This window comes from Cynocephalus volans, chromosome 1, assembly GCF_027409185.1.
Source record: "Cynocephalus volans isolate mCynVol1 chromosome 1, mCynVol1.pri, whole genome shotgun sequence".
NCBI lineage: Eukaryota > Metazoa > Chordata > Mammalia > Dermoptera > Cynocephalidae > Cynocephalus > Cynocephalus volans.
In genome coordinates, this window is record NC_084460.1 from 298,249,759 (window position 1) to 298,268,795 (window position 19,037).

At 39.8% G+C, this 19,037-nt stretch overlaps 1 protein-coding gene across 3 annotated transcripts in view; it reads right to left on the minus strand.

Annotated features, from left to right (window-relative positions):
• IQCA1 (IQ motif containing with AAA domain 1) overlaps window positions 1-19,037 on the minus strand; it is a 165,060-nt gene that overhangs the window by 56,525 nt on the left and 89,498 nt on the right. For all 3 annotated transcript variants that reach the window (XM_063115154.1, XM_063115147.1, XM_063115137.1), the window contains 4 exons: window positions 17,028-17,134; window positions 16,758-16,856; window positions 3,295-3,356; window positions 286-368 (listed from right to left, as the gene is read on the minus strand). In XM_063115154.1, coding sequence (XP_062971224.1) covers window positions 286-368; window positions 3,295-3,356; window positions 16,758-16,856; window positions 17,028-17,134 — 351 coding nt within the window. The remainder of the gene's footprint in view (window positions 1-285; window positions 369-3,294; window positions 3,357-16,757; window positions 16,857-17,027; window positions 17,135-19,037) is intronic.

A 19,037-nucleotide genomic window follows, 5' to 3' on the forward strand; every position in this document is an offset into this window, starting at 1 on the left:
AGCAGGTTAAAAAAACCTGCTTCTACCATGTTAGGAGAGAGAGATTCTCTTAATGAACTTAATTTTATTAAGAGAATCCATTTTATTAAGAAAATCTATTTTTTCACAGTATCCTCTTAGGTTATTCAAATCAATTCAGTCTGATAAACATTTATCAGAAGTCGCCACAGGCCAGGTTTTGGTTTGGATAAAAACACAAGTGAAACGTATTTCCAGCTGCTGGGCCCTCAAAGACCCAAGGGATGTCATGGGACACGTCCACACACTATTCTTCATGTACTTTACCAATGTAATCAGAGAGGTTGACTGTCAGAGGGCGGATCAGCAACCCTTCCTGCACCAGCTCCTTATACAGGGACTCGATGGTCCTGGGGACAAAGCAGATGGTCTGTTTCATGAGCACACACCTCAAATCCTCAGCACTATTTCTGTTAATCATCACATACGCAAAGAACTTAAACCAGATCTGTTTCAAAGTACGTTTGTATACATGCAAACAGATGGATTTTGAAAGTGTCTCTACAATTTGGGGATAAATTGGGCTTTTTAAAAACAGTACTTTCACTCATCCATGTGTATATCTGATGTTTCCCATTAATAAGAATGATATCTTTGGGTATCTGAGACCAGCTATAACTCCTGCAGTCTGCCCTTCCATCCATCTTCATGATGGCACAAATATGAATTAGAAATTGCCCAATAATAATAATGCAATGGGCCCGTAATTATACATTCAGTTAGCATCTGCATGCAGTAGAAGATCATTAATCCCCTGTAAAATTTATGTTTCCTTTAAAGCCAACAGCGTAATAGTTTAAAAGATATAGCTACAAAGAACAAAGGCTTATACTGGAGATAATTCCTATATAAAAGATAAAACGTCTAAAGCTGTGAGTGTAATGATTTTTTAGGAGGCTATTTTACTTTTTTGGAGTGTTTACAGATGTCAAAACCATTCCTGTAAGAGGGCCTTGGGCACATAGCCAGCACTCTGGTAATTTATACTAATTCAGAAAAAATGGACATAGGATCCGACTTAATGGGTGGAACTCCCAATGATACTGGTTTGGCTTACAGGAATTCAAATAGGTTAAGCTCAAATACTATTCAGTATGATCCTTTGAGATGTTCTGTCTTTTTCTTTTTATTCTTCCGTTCTACCCTAGTCTTTCTTTAAGTTGAGAATTGTAGATATATTTATACAAGTATTTAAACAGTCTTTGACTGTTCTATGATCCAAGTTAGTGTGATTAAGAGACGCAGGAATAGCAGGAAGACTCAGGCCAAATGCTATTGGAATAAATGTTAATCCAATGACCCCAGTCTTTGGTTGACCAAAATTGTACTCCATCAAATATATTTAAAATAGTATGCCCTTTGCTGATGATTAAGAAAAGTTTAACTGAAATGGAATTTGGGATAACAGTATCTGACATACATCAAAGGAGTATTAATTACAGTGTTTTAACTTGAATACTTATTTAATATAAACATACAACATAGGCATTAAATGTTAACATAAAATGGAAGAAGGTTTTCTAAAATATTCATAATGAAATATATTAAGTGGCCTTGAATACAAATCTATATTTGGATTTTTTCTAGTAAAATAAACTTTTATCGTGGAATAAAACATTTTCAACTATAAAACTAACTTAAACTGTGTTTAAAATACCAGTTTAAGGGTAATATTAATTTAATGAGAGAAACAGAAGTTGCCTCACAGTACTGTGGCAGAAATAACCCTAGTTTAGTGGCTTAGGGTCTTTAAAATTAATATAAAAAGACTTTCAGGAATGAGACGAGGTTTTCCGTATTTCTGGCTATAGAAATAAATCCAATACGGGTCTCTACTCATTTCACTAGAGAATTGCTGGCAGCTCATTTACGACGGGTCAGCTGTAAGGAGGCATGTGCCAAGAGTACGTCCAATGCCTCGTGGACACTGTCCATGAGCCACACACGTGTGGCCTTCTTTGTGAAAGCAGCATTTTATTCAGTAAAGCGGTACTTTACATGCAGGAAAATGTGGGTGAAAAATCTTAACTTAGTGGCGGGTTCATATTGGTTTGATTTTAGTTCTTGGTTTGTCCTTGGATAAGGCACATAACATGATCTTCACTTGAAAGACTTCACCATGTTTTGTGACTAATGCTAATAAGAACAAAGGAGAAAAGTGGCATTTAAAAGCTACTAAAACACACCAGTGGCACCGTGTGTATGGGTGGGCTAGACCATCCTCAAGGGACGGAACTATGATGCCCTTTTTGTCCCCAGGAGCTGCCCCAGGAGGCATCGAGTTCCTGCATGAACAGATGCACATCTCCACAGGAATTGGGGCATTTGAGTCTCAAAATGCTGACCCTGAATCATTCCCCAAACAATGAAACCTCAAGTGGGGAAACCTGCAGCCCCTCCCTCTAGGAATATCCTTGGAAAGCCTTTTCTGTACAGAGTCAAAGCCCACGCCCGCTCTGGCTGTTTCCCAGAGGCTGCTCGCCAGGACTCCACGCACATGTGCTGGCTCTGGGGCGCTCTGGCCTCCTTTCCAGAGAGTTCTAAGCTAGGGAGCACCCCAAAACAGGGGAGCAAAACATGTCGACACATTCACAGAACCCATGGGAAGAATGGTATTTGTTCAAAATGATTTCTGACATTCACTTATTAGTGACTTTAATACCTTGATCATATTTCAAAACCTATTGAAAACTATTTATTTTCAATTTTCAATCTCTTAAGGGCCATTTCAGCTTAAACAGTGAGCACAGAAAGTTATTCATTGGTACTAAAGTGCACCAGTGAGGCCCAAGGAGATGGAAAATCTCCTTTCCGAGGCTCTGCCTCGGCCTCGGCACTCCTTCCCCAGGAAGTGAGAAGGCGCCTCGGGGGCTGGCCCAGGGCTGGGCAGGAACTCAGTCTCACAAGTTGCATTAGGATGTTAGTTCTTAAGATTAAAAAAAAAAAAAAAAAAAAAAAAATCACCTTCCCACATTCCCCAAAGAATTTTTAAACTTAAAAAGTTACATGAATTCAGAAGCAGTAGGGGCCCACGTTTGCCTCCTGGGCCCGGGCAGGCATCTTTCCTGTCTAGGATTTGTGCAGGAAAGCACTTGCCCATTTCAGCCCATACCTCTCCCCTGACTCTGTCGAGGATGAAGGGGTTATGGTGTGGTGCGAAAGAGAGGGGACACCTTGCCTGGTCACGGAGGACTCAGGCTGCGGCTCAGGGTTTCAACCTGTTCTCTGGGGCACCACCCCCCACGTGCATCCCAAGAAAACAAGCCCATTCCTCACCTGTCAGCTGTCAGATCTTTATCCTTCTTCCCCTTTTTCCCTTTCTTCCTCCCTTTATTTTTCTGAAAGAAAATGGAAATAACCAACAATTTAGTAAAAACAAGCAAGCAAATTAGCACTAGAAATGAGCTAAGCCAATGTTTTGCGGGGTGATGGGAGGCGAAAAGTTAATTGTGGTACATTGATCATGGGGCTGCGGTTTTCATGGACAGAGGGATCGGCCCAGAAAACCCCAAGCTGCTTATGTGAACATGTCCCTCTGTGGATTGAAAATGAAGTCTCTACTGTGGAACCTTCATGGGGTCCAATTCCAAACAGGCCCTGAGTATTCTGGCTGTTTTTCAGGGCTCTGGCACAGTGGACTACAAAGCATGAGTGCCATGTGCTCATCCAGAGAATCAAGCTGTGTTTGTCTTCGGTACCTGCTATGGTCTGAATGTTTGTGTTCCCCCTGCCTTGGACTGAGTGTCCCCCCAAAACTTGAACCCCACTGTGACAGTGTTAAGAGGGTGGGAAATCCTGTCATGGTAATTGAAAGGTGGGGCCTTGAAGAGTGATTAGATTCTGAGGACCATGCCCAGTGAATGGATCAAAAATGGTGGTCATAGGTGTGCTTCTGGGGGCTTTAAAAGGAGAGTGAATGAGGAGCTATCACTCTCTCTGCTCTGCCATTTTCTGCCATGTGAAATGTCTGGGTCACTGTTACCACCACCAAGACCCTCAACAGATGTATTGCCTGAACTTTGGACTCCCCAGCCTCAGAAACTGTAAGCGATGAATTTTGTTTTCTTACAAATCACTCAGTTCCATGTATTTTATTATAAGCAATAGAAATGGACTAATATACCCCCCAAATTCCTATGTTGAGACCTAACCTCCAAAGTGGTGGTTTTAAGAGGTGAGGCCTTTGGGATAATTAGGTCATGAGGGCTCCACCCTCATAATGGGATTAGTGTTCCTTTATAAAAAAGGTTTGAGGGAGCTTGTTTACCCCTCCACCATGTAAGGACATAGCTAGAAGGCACCATCTTTGAAGCAGAGAGTAGGCCTCACCAGGCACTGAATCTGCTGGCACCTTGATCTTGGACTTCCCAGACTCCAGAACTATAAGCAATACATCTCTGCTGTTCATAAATTACCCAGTCTAACGTACTTTGTTGTAGAAACTCAGAGGGACTAAGGCAGTGCCTGACCACCTCTCTCTGTTAGCATCTGGCCCCAATTCTGGAGCCCGCAGGGCCAGGCAACTGTCTACCTCCAGTTTCCAAGGGTCTTTGCATTTGGATACTTGTGACAGCCTGGAGGATGCACACCAAATGTGATCTTTTACAAAAGTGCCGATCACTTTATAATTCAATTGAAGATACCATCAGCAGCTCCCCAGTGTCCACAGGATCAAATTAAATTCCTTAGCACAGTGTGTGACTTTTTCCAGCCTGGTCTGTCTCTTCCTTTTCTGTATCATGTTCTATCTCAGGTCCCTACAGGTGACCCGTGATCCCCACACACGATGGATGTTAGGCATGTTCTTAATGTTCCACCCTCTTTCACTCCTCCATGTCCATCTCCTCATTAATTCATTCATTTTACTGCAATATAATATATGTACAGTAAAGTTCACCCACTCACAAGTTGATTAGCTTTTAAATTTAAGTTTTACATATAACCACATAACTACCAGCCAGTTTAAATATAGATCGTTTTCCTCACCTCTGAACTCTCCTGCTGCATCCCAGTCTGTAGGTAACCACCATTCTGACTTCACTGGACATTCGGGTTGCCCACTCTTGTAAACAGAATCATACTACATAAACTTTTTTTTATGTGTGACTTCTTTCGAACAATATTTCAATTGCAATATTTACTTATGCGGTTGCACATAACTACACTTCATTTATGCTTTTCAAAAATTAAGTTTTTTATTTTGAGATAATGGTAGATTCCTGTGCTGATATAAGAAATAATACAGAGAGAGCCTGTGTACCCTTCACCAGGCTTCTCCCCATAGTAACATCTTGCAGAACTATCTTACAAGATCACAGTCAGGATATTAACATGGAAACAGTCAAGATTCATAGCATATCCATCACCAGAAAGATCTCTCATGTTGCCTTTCTATAGCCACACCTTTTCCTCCCATAACCACCCCATCTTTAACCCCTGGAAACCACTAATCTGTTCTCCATTTCTATAATTTTATCCTTTCAAGAACATTACATAAACAGAATCAGAATATAACCTTTTGAGACTGACTTTTCTCAATCAGTATAATTCTCAAGAAATTCATCCAGGTTGGTGTGTGTATCAATAGTTCATTCCTTTTTATTGCTGTTTCCAGTTTTGGGCTATTATGAATTAAGTAATGGCATAAACATGCATGCATGTGTGTGTGTTTGCTTGCATGTGGGTGTGCACATGTGTGAATGTTGTATTTTTCTCTAATTTGGTCTCGAAGTATCTCTGTGGAGAGTGTCTATAAATTCTAGCCCTGACCTGATGGGGCTCCAGGAAAGGTGGTCATGGGTGTTTACAGTGAGCCTTTCATGGGATACTGCTTTATCCTGGTAATGACTAATGCCTGAGTGTCTGACTTCTGATGAGGAAACTTGTTTACACTGGCAGACACCTTGTGGCTCTTGTCTGAGCCGTGTCCAGTTTATTCCTACCAAGACAGCTACTCCCTAGGAGAGCCCTGAGAGGGAGGAGAGTCAAGTTCAGGTGTGTTGGTCAGGGGAGACACAGAGGAGGCAGCACAACAAAACTCATAAGATAACAGAAGGAGATTTATTATTTGCAGATCCCAGAGAGAAAAGGCAGCCCACCTCACAGGGCCAATGGGAAGTGGGAGACTTTAGGGGCACTCACACTCCACCCGCATGTGGGGAGCACAAGGGAGTGAGGGACCTATAGATTAGGGCATTTATTGGGGTCCAGGGTGTTACCCAAGCAGGTCTCCTGTGGGGAGTTCTAATCAGTGAGTTTAGCATAAGCAGGCAAGAGTTCCATGGAGTCACACTGTGACTGAGAGGGGGTCACTGCTGGATATCTGCACGGTCCATATGGCGTGTGGGGATCAGTGGGTGAGCCAAGTAGGTTGTATCCGGCTGTCCTATAGGGAGGTGGTCACCAGGAGATGGTGGTATAAGGCAGGTATCTGGATCCAGCACACGGAGGAACTAGGAGGCGGCAGACAACTGGAAGCTGTGTCAAGGGTGACTAAGCCCTGCTTATGGTATGAGAAGAGTAAACTTATATTCAAAATGGATCAAGTTGAATTCCTCAGTAGTCAGAGAACAGACACAGGATGATTTCAATCATTTGAAGTTTGTTTAGACTTGCTTTATGGTCCATAATAAGATCTACTTTGGTAAATGTACCATTCCACTTGAAAATAATACACACTCTGTAGTTTTTTGACATGGTCTTCTTTAAATGTCAGATAAGTCAACTTGTTTAATTATTATTCATATCTGTCATATTGTAGTGATTTTTGTTTATTCTATCAGTTACTGAGAGAAATCTATTAAAATTGTCAGCAATAGTTTTGAATTTGCCTCTCTCTCCAATTAATCATGTCGACTTTCGCTTTATACATTTTGAAGCTATGTTATTAAATGAATAAAAATTTGAGATTTTTAGATATTCTCGTTTAATTGCCATTTTAATATTTTGAAATATTAAAAAAAATCTAAATAGAATATATTTAGCTCCTCAAATACTGTTTTGCCTTAAAGCCTGCTTTGTCAGATGTTCATTAAGCTACATCAGCTACCTTTTGGTACATGTTTTACCATCTTTTTATGTTCAACCTATCTGGTCTTTATTTCTTGTAAACAGCATATAATGAGTTTCGTCTTTTTAATCCAGTCTGATAATCACTGTCTTTAAATAAGAACATTAAGTGCATTTACATTTCATTTAATTATGGATTTAGTTGGGTTTAATTCTATCATATTTGTTTTTCGTTTGTCTAATCTTTTTTCCTTTCCTGTATTATTTTCAATAAATAAAGCATTTTTAATTCTTCCATTTTATCTCCACTACTAACTTTTTGTTGTACATTTAGTATCATTTTTAAAAAATTACAAAATATATCATTAACATATTACAAGCTACCTTGAATTAGTACTTTGTGGTGCCCAAACAACATAATAACTGTGTAAGTACATTTAACCCCTACTCACCGTTTCTGCTATTATTGTCATGTATTTTTATTTCTGCATATGTTTTAAACCCATGGGCCTTGTAATTACTCTTGCTTTAGAAAACAAAATATTTAAAAAGCAGTTAGTCTTTTTACTTACCCAAATATTTATACTTTCAATAGCTGATCACCCCTCTCATACTTCTGTTCTTCCATCTGAGATCATTTTCCTTCAGCCCAAAGAATGTCCTTTTAGTATTTTCATATTATGAGCCTGCTGCTGACGAATTGTCTCGGATTTTGTTTGTTTGAGAACACCTCCATTTTACTTTAATTTTTGAAGGATATTTTCACTGGGTATAGAATTCTAAGTTGGCAGTTATTTTTTTCCAGTCTCTAAAGATGTCATTCACTGCCTTCTAGCTTCTGTACTTTCTGTCAAGAAAGTCAGTAATCATTCTTATTTTTGTTTCCCTGAAAGAAATGCATCTTTTAAAAAAAATGTAGTAAGATTTTGCCTTTTATCTTTGACTTTCAGCATTTTGGCTATGATGTGTCTAGACATGGCTTTTGCTGTATTCATTCTTCTTGAGCCTCACTGAGATTCTTGAATTTGTGGCTTTATGTCTTTCATCTTATTTGGAAAATTCTAGACAATATTTTTTCATATATTGTCTCTGTAGCATTTTCCTTTTTCGGGGAGGGGAGTTCAATTACACATATGTCAAAACTTTTGACTATGTCTTAAATCTCTTATTCTCTGCTCTGTTCTTTATATTCTTTGTTTTTGCTGTCCTTCAGTTTGGATTTCCTCTGACCTGTTTGAGTTCAACCTGTCTTCTGTTATGTCCATGCTGTTGTCAAACCAGTTGGAAGAGATCTTAATTTCTGATACTGTATTATGTGGTTGTAGAATGTTCATTTGTTTCTTTTAAAAATAGATTCTAAATTTCCTTTTATTTTAAAAATCACTTTATTGAAGTATGATGGTCATATTTAATGTACATAACTCAATATATTCACAAAACCATCATCATAATCTTGGCCATAAACCTATCACTCACCTCCAAAAGTTTCTTCCTGTTCTTTCTTTCTATCTATCTATCTATCTATCTATCTATCTATCTATCTATCTATCTATCTATCTATCTATCTATCTATCTATCATCTATCTATCTATCATCTTTGTGGTAAGAAGACTTAACATGAGATCTACCTTCTTAGCAAATTTTTAAGTGTGCAATATAGTCTTGTTAACTATATGTACTATGTGGTACATAGATCATGAGGACTTATTCATCTTGTGTAACTAAAATTTTGTACCCTTTGACTAATACCTCTCCCCTGCTTTACCCTCCCGCTAGGCCCTGGCAACTGACATGCCACTCTTTGCTTCTAAGATTTGACTCTTTCAGATTCATCATGTAAGTGGTATCATGCAGTATTTGTTTTTCTGTGGCTGGTACTTATAGTGTCTCTGAGATTCATTCATATTGTTCCAAATGGTAGGACTGCCTTCTTTTAAAGGCTGAATTCCATTGTATATATATATGCCACCTTTTCTTCATCCATGCCTCCATCTCTTGATTGGTGAGTTTAATCCATTTAAATTTAAAATAATTATTGATAGCTAAGAACTTACTATTACCATTTTAAAATTGTTTTCTGTCTATTTTGTGGTTATGTTTCTGTCTTGCTGCCTTCCTTTGTGATTTGATGATTTTTTAAATTTTAACTCCTCAATATACATTGTAGTTGATTTTTGTGTCCCTTTTCCCATTCCTTTACCCCCCTCCTTCTCTCCCCTTCCCCCATCTCTGCATCATATCTGTTCACTTGTCTTAAGTTTAAGGAATTGCTGTGATTGTTGTGTCTTCTTCTCCACCCCAACCATTTATTCATTTGTTTATTTATTTATTTATTTATTTTTACCTCCCACAAATAAGTGAGAACATGTGGTATTTCTCTTTCTGTGCCTGACTTTTTTCACTTAATATAATTTTCTCTAAGTCCATCCATGTTGTTGCAAATGGTTGTATTTCATTCTTTCTTATACTGGAGCAGAAGTGTAGACATACCACAATTTCCTAATCCACTCATCTGATGATGGACATTTGGGCTGGTTCCAACTCTTGGCTATTGTAAATAGTGCTGCAATAAACATGGGAGAACAGGTATCCCTTCGGCATGATGATTTCCATTCCTCTGGGTATATTCCCAGCAGTGGAATAGCTGGGTCATATGGTAGATCAATCTGTAATTGTTTGAGGAAACTCCATACTATTTTCCATAAAGCCTGTAGCATTTTGCAGTCCCACCAGCAGTGTATGAGAGTTCATTTTTTTCCTGCAACCTGGCCAGCATTTATCATTCTCAGTTTTTTTGGATACTAGCCATCCTAATAGGAGTGAGATGGTATCTCAAAGTGGTCTTGATTTGCATTTCCCGAATGCTGGGTGATGTTAAACATTTTTCATGTGTCTCTTGACAATTCGTACATCTTCCTTTCAGAAATGCCATTCAGCTCCTTTGCCCATTTTTTAATTGGGTTGTTTGTTTTTTTGCTGTAAAGTTGTTTGAGTTCCTTGTATATTCTGAATATTAATCCTTTGTCAGATGTATAGTTTGCAAATATTTTCATCCACTCTGTTAGTTGCCTTTTCACTCTGTTGATTGTTCCTTTTGCTGTGCAGAAGCTTTTTAATGTGATATAATCCCATTTATTTACTTTTCCTTTGGTTGCCTGTACTTTTGGCATCATATTCATGAAGTCTGTACCCATGCCTACTTCCTGGAGTGTTTCTACTATGTTTTCTTGAGGGAGTTTTATTGTTTCAGGATGTATATTTAATTCTTTAATCCACTTTGAGTTGATTTTGGTATATAGTGAGAGGTATGGGTATAATTTCATTCCCCTACATGTGAATACCCAGTTTTCCCAGCACCATTTGCTGAGGATGCAGTCTCATCCCTAGTGTGTAGACTTGGTGCCTTTGTCAAAGATCAGATGGCTGTAGGTGTATGGGTTGATTTCTAGGTTCTCTATACTATTCCATTGATCCATGCTTCTGTTTTTATGCCAATGCCATGCTGTTTTGGTTATTATAGCTTTGTAGTATAGTTTAAAGTCAGGTGGTGTTATGCCTCCAGCTTTATTTATTTTTTGCTCAGGATTGCTTTGGCTATTAGTGGTCTTTTGTTATTCCATATGAAAGTTAGAATTGTATTTTCCATTTCTGAGAGGAATTCCATTGCAATTTTGATGGGGATTGTATTGAATCTGCAGATCACTTTGGGTAGTATGGACATTTTCACAATGTTAATTCTTCCAGTCCAAAAGCATGGGATATGTTTCCATCTTCTTGTGTCCTCTTGAATTTATCTCAACAGTGGTTTGTCATTTTTGTCATAGAGATTTTTCGTATCTGTGGTTAACTTTATTCCTAGGTATTTTATTTTGGTGACTATTGTAAATGGGCTAGCTTTCTTGATTTCTTTTTCTGCATGTTCACTGTGGGGGTATAGAAATGTTACTGATTTTGGTGGGTTGATCTTGTATCCTGCAACTTTGCTGAAATCATTTATCAACTCTAAGAGATTTTTGGAAAGGCTTTAGGCTGTTCAATGTCTAAGATCATATCATCCACAAACTGGGACAGTTTGACTTCATCTTTTCCAATCTGGATGCCCTTTATTTCCTTCTCTTCTCTGATTGCTCTGGCTAGTACTTCCGACATTGTGTTGAATCGGAGTGGTGAGAGTGGGCATCCTTGTCTAGTTCTGTTCAGGATGATAATGGCAGTGGGCTTATCATACATGGCTTTAATTGTGCTGAGATAGTTTCCATCTACACCTAACTTGTAGAGAGTCTTTATCATGAATGAATGTTTAATTTTGTCATATGCTTTTTCAGCATCTATAGAGATGATCATATGGTTTTTGTCTTTGATTTTATTGATGTGGTGTTATCACATTTATTTATTTCCATATGTTGAACCAACTTTGCATCCCTGGGATGAATACCACTTGATCATGGTGTATAATTTTGAGTATGTGTTGCTGTATTCTGTTAGCTAGTATTTTATTGAGGATTTTTGCTTCTATATTCATCAAGGATATTGGCCTGTAGTTTTCTTTTTTGTTGTATCTTTGTCTGGTTTTGGTATCAGGGTGATGTTTGCCTCACACAATGAGTTTGGGAGAACAGCCTCTGTTTCAATCTTTTGGAATAGTTTGTAGAGAATTGGTATCAATTCCTTTTTGAAGGTTTGGTAAAACTCTGCAGTGAACCTGTCCAGTCCTGGGCTTTTCTTTGTTGGGAGACTTCTGATAACAGCTTCAATCTCTTTTGTTGTTATTGGTCTGTTCACATTTTCTGTACCTTCTTGGCTCAGTTTTAGTAGTTTGTATGTATCCAGAAATTTATCCATTTCCTCCAGATTTTCAAATTTGTTGGCATATCGTTGTTTACAGTAGTCTCTAATGATTTCTTGTATTTCTGAGGTATCAATTGTAATATCACCTTTTTCAGTTCTAATTTTTGTCATTTGGATCTTCTCTCTTCTTAGTTAGCCTTGCTAAAGGTTTGTCAATTTTATTTATCTTTTCAAAAAACCAACTTTTTGTTTCATTGATCTTTTGTATCATTTTTCAGGTTTCTATTTCATTTAATTCTGCCCTGATCTTAATTACTTCTTTCCATCTTCTAACTTTCGGTTTGGATTTTTCTTGTTTTTCTAGTTCTTTAAGGTGAAGTGTTAGGTTGTTTATTTGCCATCTTTCCATTCTTCTGAAGTAAGCATTTAATGTGATAAATTTCCCCCTTAGTACTGCTTTTTCAGTATCCCACAGATTTTTGTATGATGTGTTACTATTTTCATTAAAAATGGTTTCAAGCCATTTTTTTGATTTCCTGTTTAATTTCTTCTTGGACCCATATATCATTAAGTAGAATGTTGTTTAATTTCCATGTGTTTGTATGGTTTCCAGAGTTTCACTTTTAACTGATTTCAATTTTTAATCCATTGTGATCCCCCAAAATACATGGATTAATTCCAATTTTTTTGAATTTGTTGAGACTTGCTCTGTGACCTAACATGTGATCTCTCCTGGAGAATATTCCATGTGCTGATGAGAAGAATGAATATTCTGAGGTTGTTGGATGGAATGTTCTGTAGATATCTTCCAAGTCCAATTGGTCTAAAGTGTTGTTCAGATCTTGTATTTCTGTATTGAGTTTTTGCCAGTTGATCTGTCCAATGTTGACAGTTGGGTGTTCAGGTCCTCTGCTATTATGGTGTTAGTGTCTATCTCAGTTCGTTAGGTCTAATAGTTTTTGCTTTATAAATCAGGCTGCTCTGATGTTGGGTGCATATATATTTATGACTGTTATGTCTTCTTGGTGGGTAGATCATTTTATCATTATATAATGGCCTTTTTTTTTTATCTCTTTTTATGGTTTTTGGTTTAAAGTCTATTTTATCTGATATAAGGATAGCTACTCCAGCTCATTTTTCATTTCTATTTCCATGGTATATATTTTTTTCCATTCTTTCAGTCTTAGTCTATGTCTGTCTTTACAGGTGAGGGGAGTCTCTGGAAGGCAGCATATTCTTGGGTCCATCTTTTTCATCTAGTCAGTCAGTCTGTGTCTTTTGTGTGGGGAATTTAATCCTTTTACACTTAGAGTTATAATTGAAAGGTGTTGATTTACTCCTAGCATTTTACTGATTTTTGTTTAGATGTCTTAAGTATCTTTTGTTCTTTTCTTTCTGATTTTCTGTTTGTCTTCTGTATTTGTTGGTTTCTTGGGGTGGTAGATAAACTATTTTTTCTCTTTATTGTTAGAATTTTTGTTTTACTGATGGGTTTTGTTCTTTCTTGAGTATTCATGGCAATGATGGTTGTTTTTCAGGTATCAAACCCAGTACTCTCTTGAGAATTTCTTGTAAGGCTGCAGTTTTTGTTTGTCTGAGAAATATACTATTTGTCCTTCATTTTGGAAATATAGCCTTGCTGGGTAAAGTATTCTTGGCTCACAATTTTTGTCCTATAGTATTTTGAATATATCATGCCATTCTTTTCTGGCTTTTAGGGTTTCTGATGAAAAGTCTGATGTTAGTCTGATTGGGGCTCCCTTATAGGTGACTTGCTGCTTCTGTCTTGCAGCTTTTAAGATTCTCTCTTTGTCCTTGAGTTTTGCCAGTTTGACTATCACATGTCTTGGAGAGGACCTTTTTGGGTTGAATATGTTTGGGGATCTTTGGGCCTCCTGAATCTGAAGATCTGTGACTTTCCCTATACCTTGGAAGTTTTCTGCTATTATTTTGTTAAATATGTTTTCAATGACATTTCCTTTTTCTTCCCCTTCTAAAATACCCATGATTTGGATATGTGTGTGCTTAAGGTTGTCTGTTATCTCTCTTAGATTTTCTTCAACTTTTTACACTCGTTTTTCTTTCTTTCTTTCTTTTTTTTTTTTTTTTTTTTGGTCTGCCTGTGTTAATTCAAACTGCCCATCTTCAGGGTCAAAAATTCTTTCTTCTGCTTGTTCTAGCCTGCTGGTTAATCTCTCTGTTGTGTTTTTTACTTCACTGAATGAATCCTTCAGCTCCACAAGCTCTGCTCCATTCTTTTGCAGGTCATTGATTTCTTTGTACATTCTTCTTTCAGGTCCTGCATATTTTTTCTCATTTCACTGCGTTGGCTAACTAAGTTTTTTTGTTATTTCATTTAGTTTCCGTACAATCGTTGCTCAAAATTCCTTGTCAGTCATGTCAAGAACTTCCTATCCTATAGGATCTAGAGCTTGAGAGTTATTATTTTCTTTTGGTGGTGTTGTACTTTCTTGATTTTTCATATTTCTGGTATCTTTCCTTTGATGTTTAGTCATTGTGGCAGGGGGTATTATGGTCCACTTGTTTCACCTTGATGTCTGGCCTCGATCCTGAAGCGAGTGCCAATTCTGGGCAGTGAGCACTGGCTTGGACTGGGCGTCCTGTGGTGAATGCCTGTTCTGGCGTGGCTGACTTGTGGTGTTTGGGCCCAGTGGCTCTCAGGCCTCTCTGGGGTGGTGGAGACTGGCTTGGGCTTGGGGTCCTGTGGCATGCGGCACCTGCCTGTTGTGGCACGGCTGTCTCAGAGCGTGAGGTCCCGGTGGCTTTCTGTGGTTTGATGATTTTTTTTGGAGTGATATACTTTGACTCTTTTCTGGTACTGGGATCCAAAGGCAGTCCTGTTGCTGATTTCTGTGGGTGTGCTTGGTGTTACAACCTGTGGGAAGGCCTGCAGTGTTGAAGTCCACAGGTGAGCAGGCCTGGTGCTGGGGTTTGTGGTGAGGTCAGATGTTCACTCTCTCCCCATGGGCTTAGGAGATCTCTCTTGGCACTGTGATGTGTGGGTTTTGGGGAGAGGTGACACAGATAAAGTGAAACTTTTCTTCTTACTCTCTTCAACGCATCATTTTGTTTTGCTTCTGTGCTCTACCTGGGTGCTTCATCCTTTCACCCGGATTCTAGAGCTCTTGTGAAGGTATTTTCATCCCTGGATGATTGTTAAATTAGTGTTTCTGTGGCAGAAAGAAGAATCAAACCTTCTATTCTGCCATTTTGCTGAACCTAAATTTCTGTTTAAATGCAACATTTAAAAAAATCTATCTATGCTAGCACTCTGGGGAATGCAAAATATAGTTAGCTATGAATCCTCCCAACCGGGAGCTTGAAGGCTTCTCTAGGAACTCCGATATCTTTAGTTTCTGTGACCAGGACAAGACAAAAACTCAAGAGAGAGAGGGACTCTAAGAGGCAGGACCTCACCCAGCGATGTCATCATGGGCATGACACACTCGGGTTGAGCTGAGGTCCTGTGGATCCAGAATCTTGCTTTTGCCCATACACTATGTCTGTCTTGCTTTCTTCAGTAACCCCAATGCTTGAACTGTACCTGGCACAATAAATCCTTACTGAATGAAATAGTAATATTCTGTCCCTCAAGATCTGAATTTGAATCTCCAAATCATGAGATCACAATCAAAGTTGATTAATTTGTAATGAGAAATATAATTGCCTAGACCCTGTAGACTTCTCTCTTATAGGAAAATCAACATGAAAATACAGTAACTCATCAGAAGGCTGCTTGGTGAGGAAGGAATCAGCAAAGGAAGTGGCTGTGTGCCATAAATTGCTCCACATGTCACACCGTGACATTCTGAGGCACTCATTTAATCAATCTGCATAGCATCTAGATTTAACAATTTAACTTAGTCAATAATATACATTGAGGGTTTACCGTGGGCTAGAAAAGGTTACAGTGGTGAGCAAAAAAGTCACACAGTCTCTGTACTCATGAACCCTCAGTAAGTAGAGGTGGGAATGCAGATATTAACAAAATTGTCTCACCAGGAAGTAAAACATTAAAACTGTAATAAAGCACAAGGGAGACATGATAACTAGTGCTATGTGTTTGCACAGAAACAAGACCTACTCTGGGGTGTGTGTGTGTCCCAGAAGGCTTCCTGAGGACGAAAGGTTTGGGCTGAGATCCTAGGGTTGAGTAGGTGCTACCCAAGCTTGGGAGTGGGGGCAGGGGAGTAAAGAGAGTTCTTGAGAAAGAGCAACATTGGCAGAGGTCCTGAGGTCGGAGGAAACACAGTGTTTTTGAAGGACATCAGGCCGGTCAGCGTGGATGAAGTGCATCCAGGAGGGAAGGGCAGGTAATGAAGCCTGGAGAGAGGGCAGCAGTCAGATTGGGCTGGCCCTCATGGGCCTGGCTGGGGATTGTTGTCTTAATTCCTGGGGGGCTGGGATACCACTGAAGGGTTTGAGTGATAAAATAAGATCTGTATCTGGAATGCTCTGGACACTGTACACATTCTCTGGAAAATGCTGGATTAATACTGCCGAATTCTGTCCCTCTGACTCCTTTTTCTCCTTTTCTATGTTCATTCTCCTGCTGCTAATGGTCTTCCCACAGATAGGATTTAGTGTAGTTAATTAAGTTTCAGCTTATTAAATTAAATCACATTCCATTTATGTCTGCCAATATTATACCTGGGACTCCTGGATCAGAATTCTGGGTGCACAAAACTCTATAGTTACAGTTACCAGCAAACTCTTGGGGCACCCTGGCACCCCCTGTGTGCTATGCCTATGACACAGCACGAGCCATGTTATGGTGACAGGAGCATTGTGAAGGAGGCCGAGGAAGCCCATCTGATCCTGGGCCAGGCTGATGAGGAGTTTGTTGGTGAAAAAGAGAAAGTCAGTTTCCAAGACTGAACATGCCACCTGCCCCACCTCTGCCCACGTCCATTCACACTCACCTTTTTCCCTCTCTTCTTTCCTGCTCTGACCGGGTATTCCTTTTCTCTGTTCACAGCTAGCTTTAAGTTTTTTAGTTCCTGTCTCATCAACTCATCCACCTAGGAGAATACAAAACATACTACTTGTTAGTGACTTTGCATGCCTTGTGTTTTCTTTGTGACATTTAAAAACGGCTGAAATTCTGGGTAGGTCATGAATAGGAAACTGTAAAAAAGCACAATCATTGCAGTAAAAGACTTTTTGTCACTACAACATAAACACAGCTGTACCTGCAGCCTTATCTCTGACTCTAGTTCTTTACGTTTCTCCTCTTTGACCAGGTCTGGATCATAGTCTTGAGAGAAATTCCAAGATTCATCTTTATTCATCCACATGTCTATATTCCAGAAGGATAAAGAAAAAGAAAATGAAAACATTTTTTCAACATGTAGGTTAATGAAAGCAGTTACTGCAATACAAACGCACATTTAACGTTCTATCCTATTGCACAGAATGAAAGTTTGAATAAAATAAGCTGGAGAGTGATGGGATTCATGTATGTGCCATACAGTATCTTTAAAAAAAAGAAGAAATCTGCTAATATGAAAATATCAATAAAAAAGTATAATTCAAATAGCATCCCACTGTATGATTATGACCACGTTAAAACATGTTAATGGCAGGATTATACCATTATAGGTGACTGTTTTTGTAATACATTTTACATTATTTTTGTTCTTCAAATGATTCACTAAAATATGAAAGGTTTAGTTGACTGCTGAACTCACCAGTGATTTAGCCTCACTCCCTATTACAGAACAGACAACACTACACATACGAGTACCCATTGCTTCCCCTAACTCAACAGCGATATTTTAAAATGACTTTTTGGATGTTTTTGAAATGACACATATTTAAAATCTCCCTTCTGGTGGTTAGGAGGATGGACCTAGAGAAATATGACCTCAGAGTAAAATAAGGATAATTTTGTATTTCTTAGAAGGGGCGTTCCAAATATATTCTCAGGTACAGAACAACTGGATCCTCGAGGTGGGACCTGGGGGGGCTCTCCCATGAGAAAGCAAGACTTGCCAATGTAGGAAATGAGATCTCTTCCTGGAATCTAGACTCAGAATGTGAAGGAAATTTGCTGGAATTCACCAAACTGGCAACCGCCACCGAGTTTGGCCACTTGACTGGGAACTCATCTCAGGGCTGTGAGGACCTTCAACTTGGGAAGGCAACAGGCAGAGGCCCCCAGGCTGCTAGACCACAGCTACAGCTTGGGAAGACAGGAGGGTCTGCGGGGTCCTCCGTGGCAGGGGGTGGTGTGTTCAAATGGACAGAGGTTCCCTCATGAGCAGGGTGGGGGTTCCTGAGGCCGGCCAAGAGTGTGCCCACCCCGATGTGGCCAGCTGAGAGGGGAGAGGGTGGCCCTTAAAGTCAATGCACAAACAGAAACGTAAGTGTGGCTGCCACAGAGAACCAGACCTATCCAATGTGAAGTCCAAGGGCAGAGAAGGCACCTGGAGAATCACATGGGCAAACACATGAGAAAGGCGGGGGAGTCTCTAAATAAATCCCAGAGGACCAGGAGTTGGCAGCAGGATGAGCAGTGAAAGGAGAAGGGCCTGGTGTGATTCAGGAGAAGCAAACTCCGCGCAGAGACGGAGACAAATGGCAAAGAGGTTCCGATGCACAGCTTGGAGCAGCACAACCATCCCCAGGGCTCCGGCCACCTGACACCTGCCCAGGCAGCACAGCCCAGCGCCCAGGCCCTGGTGTGGGGTCAGGCGGAACCCCTGTCCTACCATGTACCAGCTGTGGACCATAGCAGGTGACGGGCTCCCTGTGCTGCTTCCTTTTTTGAGGAATGAAAATGCCCCCTTCCTTGTAGTGACAGGTGAGGGTAAACTGGAATAAACTATCAGAGTTCCCAGGTTAGCCCCGAGTAGTTCTGCTCTTCCACTGAAAGCACAGCATCTCACACAGCCTTAGCTCGCCTTAGCGACCCTTTTCTACCTCCCCAGGGGCGAGGGGTCATGCTGCTACACTGGACACAACTGTCCCCAAAGAGCAGACACGCACCAGCTCAGAGGAAGTGATGGCCCCAGAGGGTCAGTGAGCACGTCATCTTAGAGTGGTCAGAATCAGGACCCACGGGACAGGGCAAATGCAGGAATATGGGGCATGGAAACGCAGCTACAGTTTTCAAAAACTGTGGTGGGGTCCACAAGCCACAGATGCAGATCCAGAGGCAGGCATGGAGATTTCTGGAGGTGGAAAGGGTTGCTAACCAC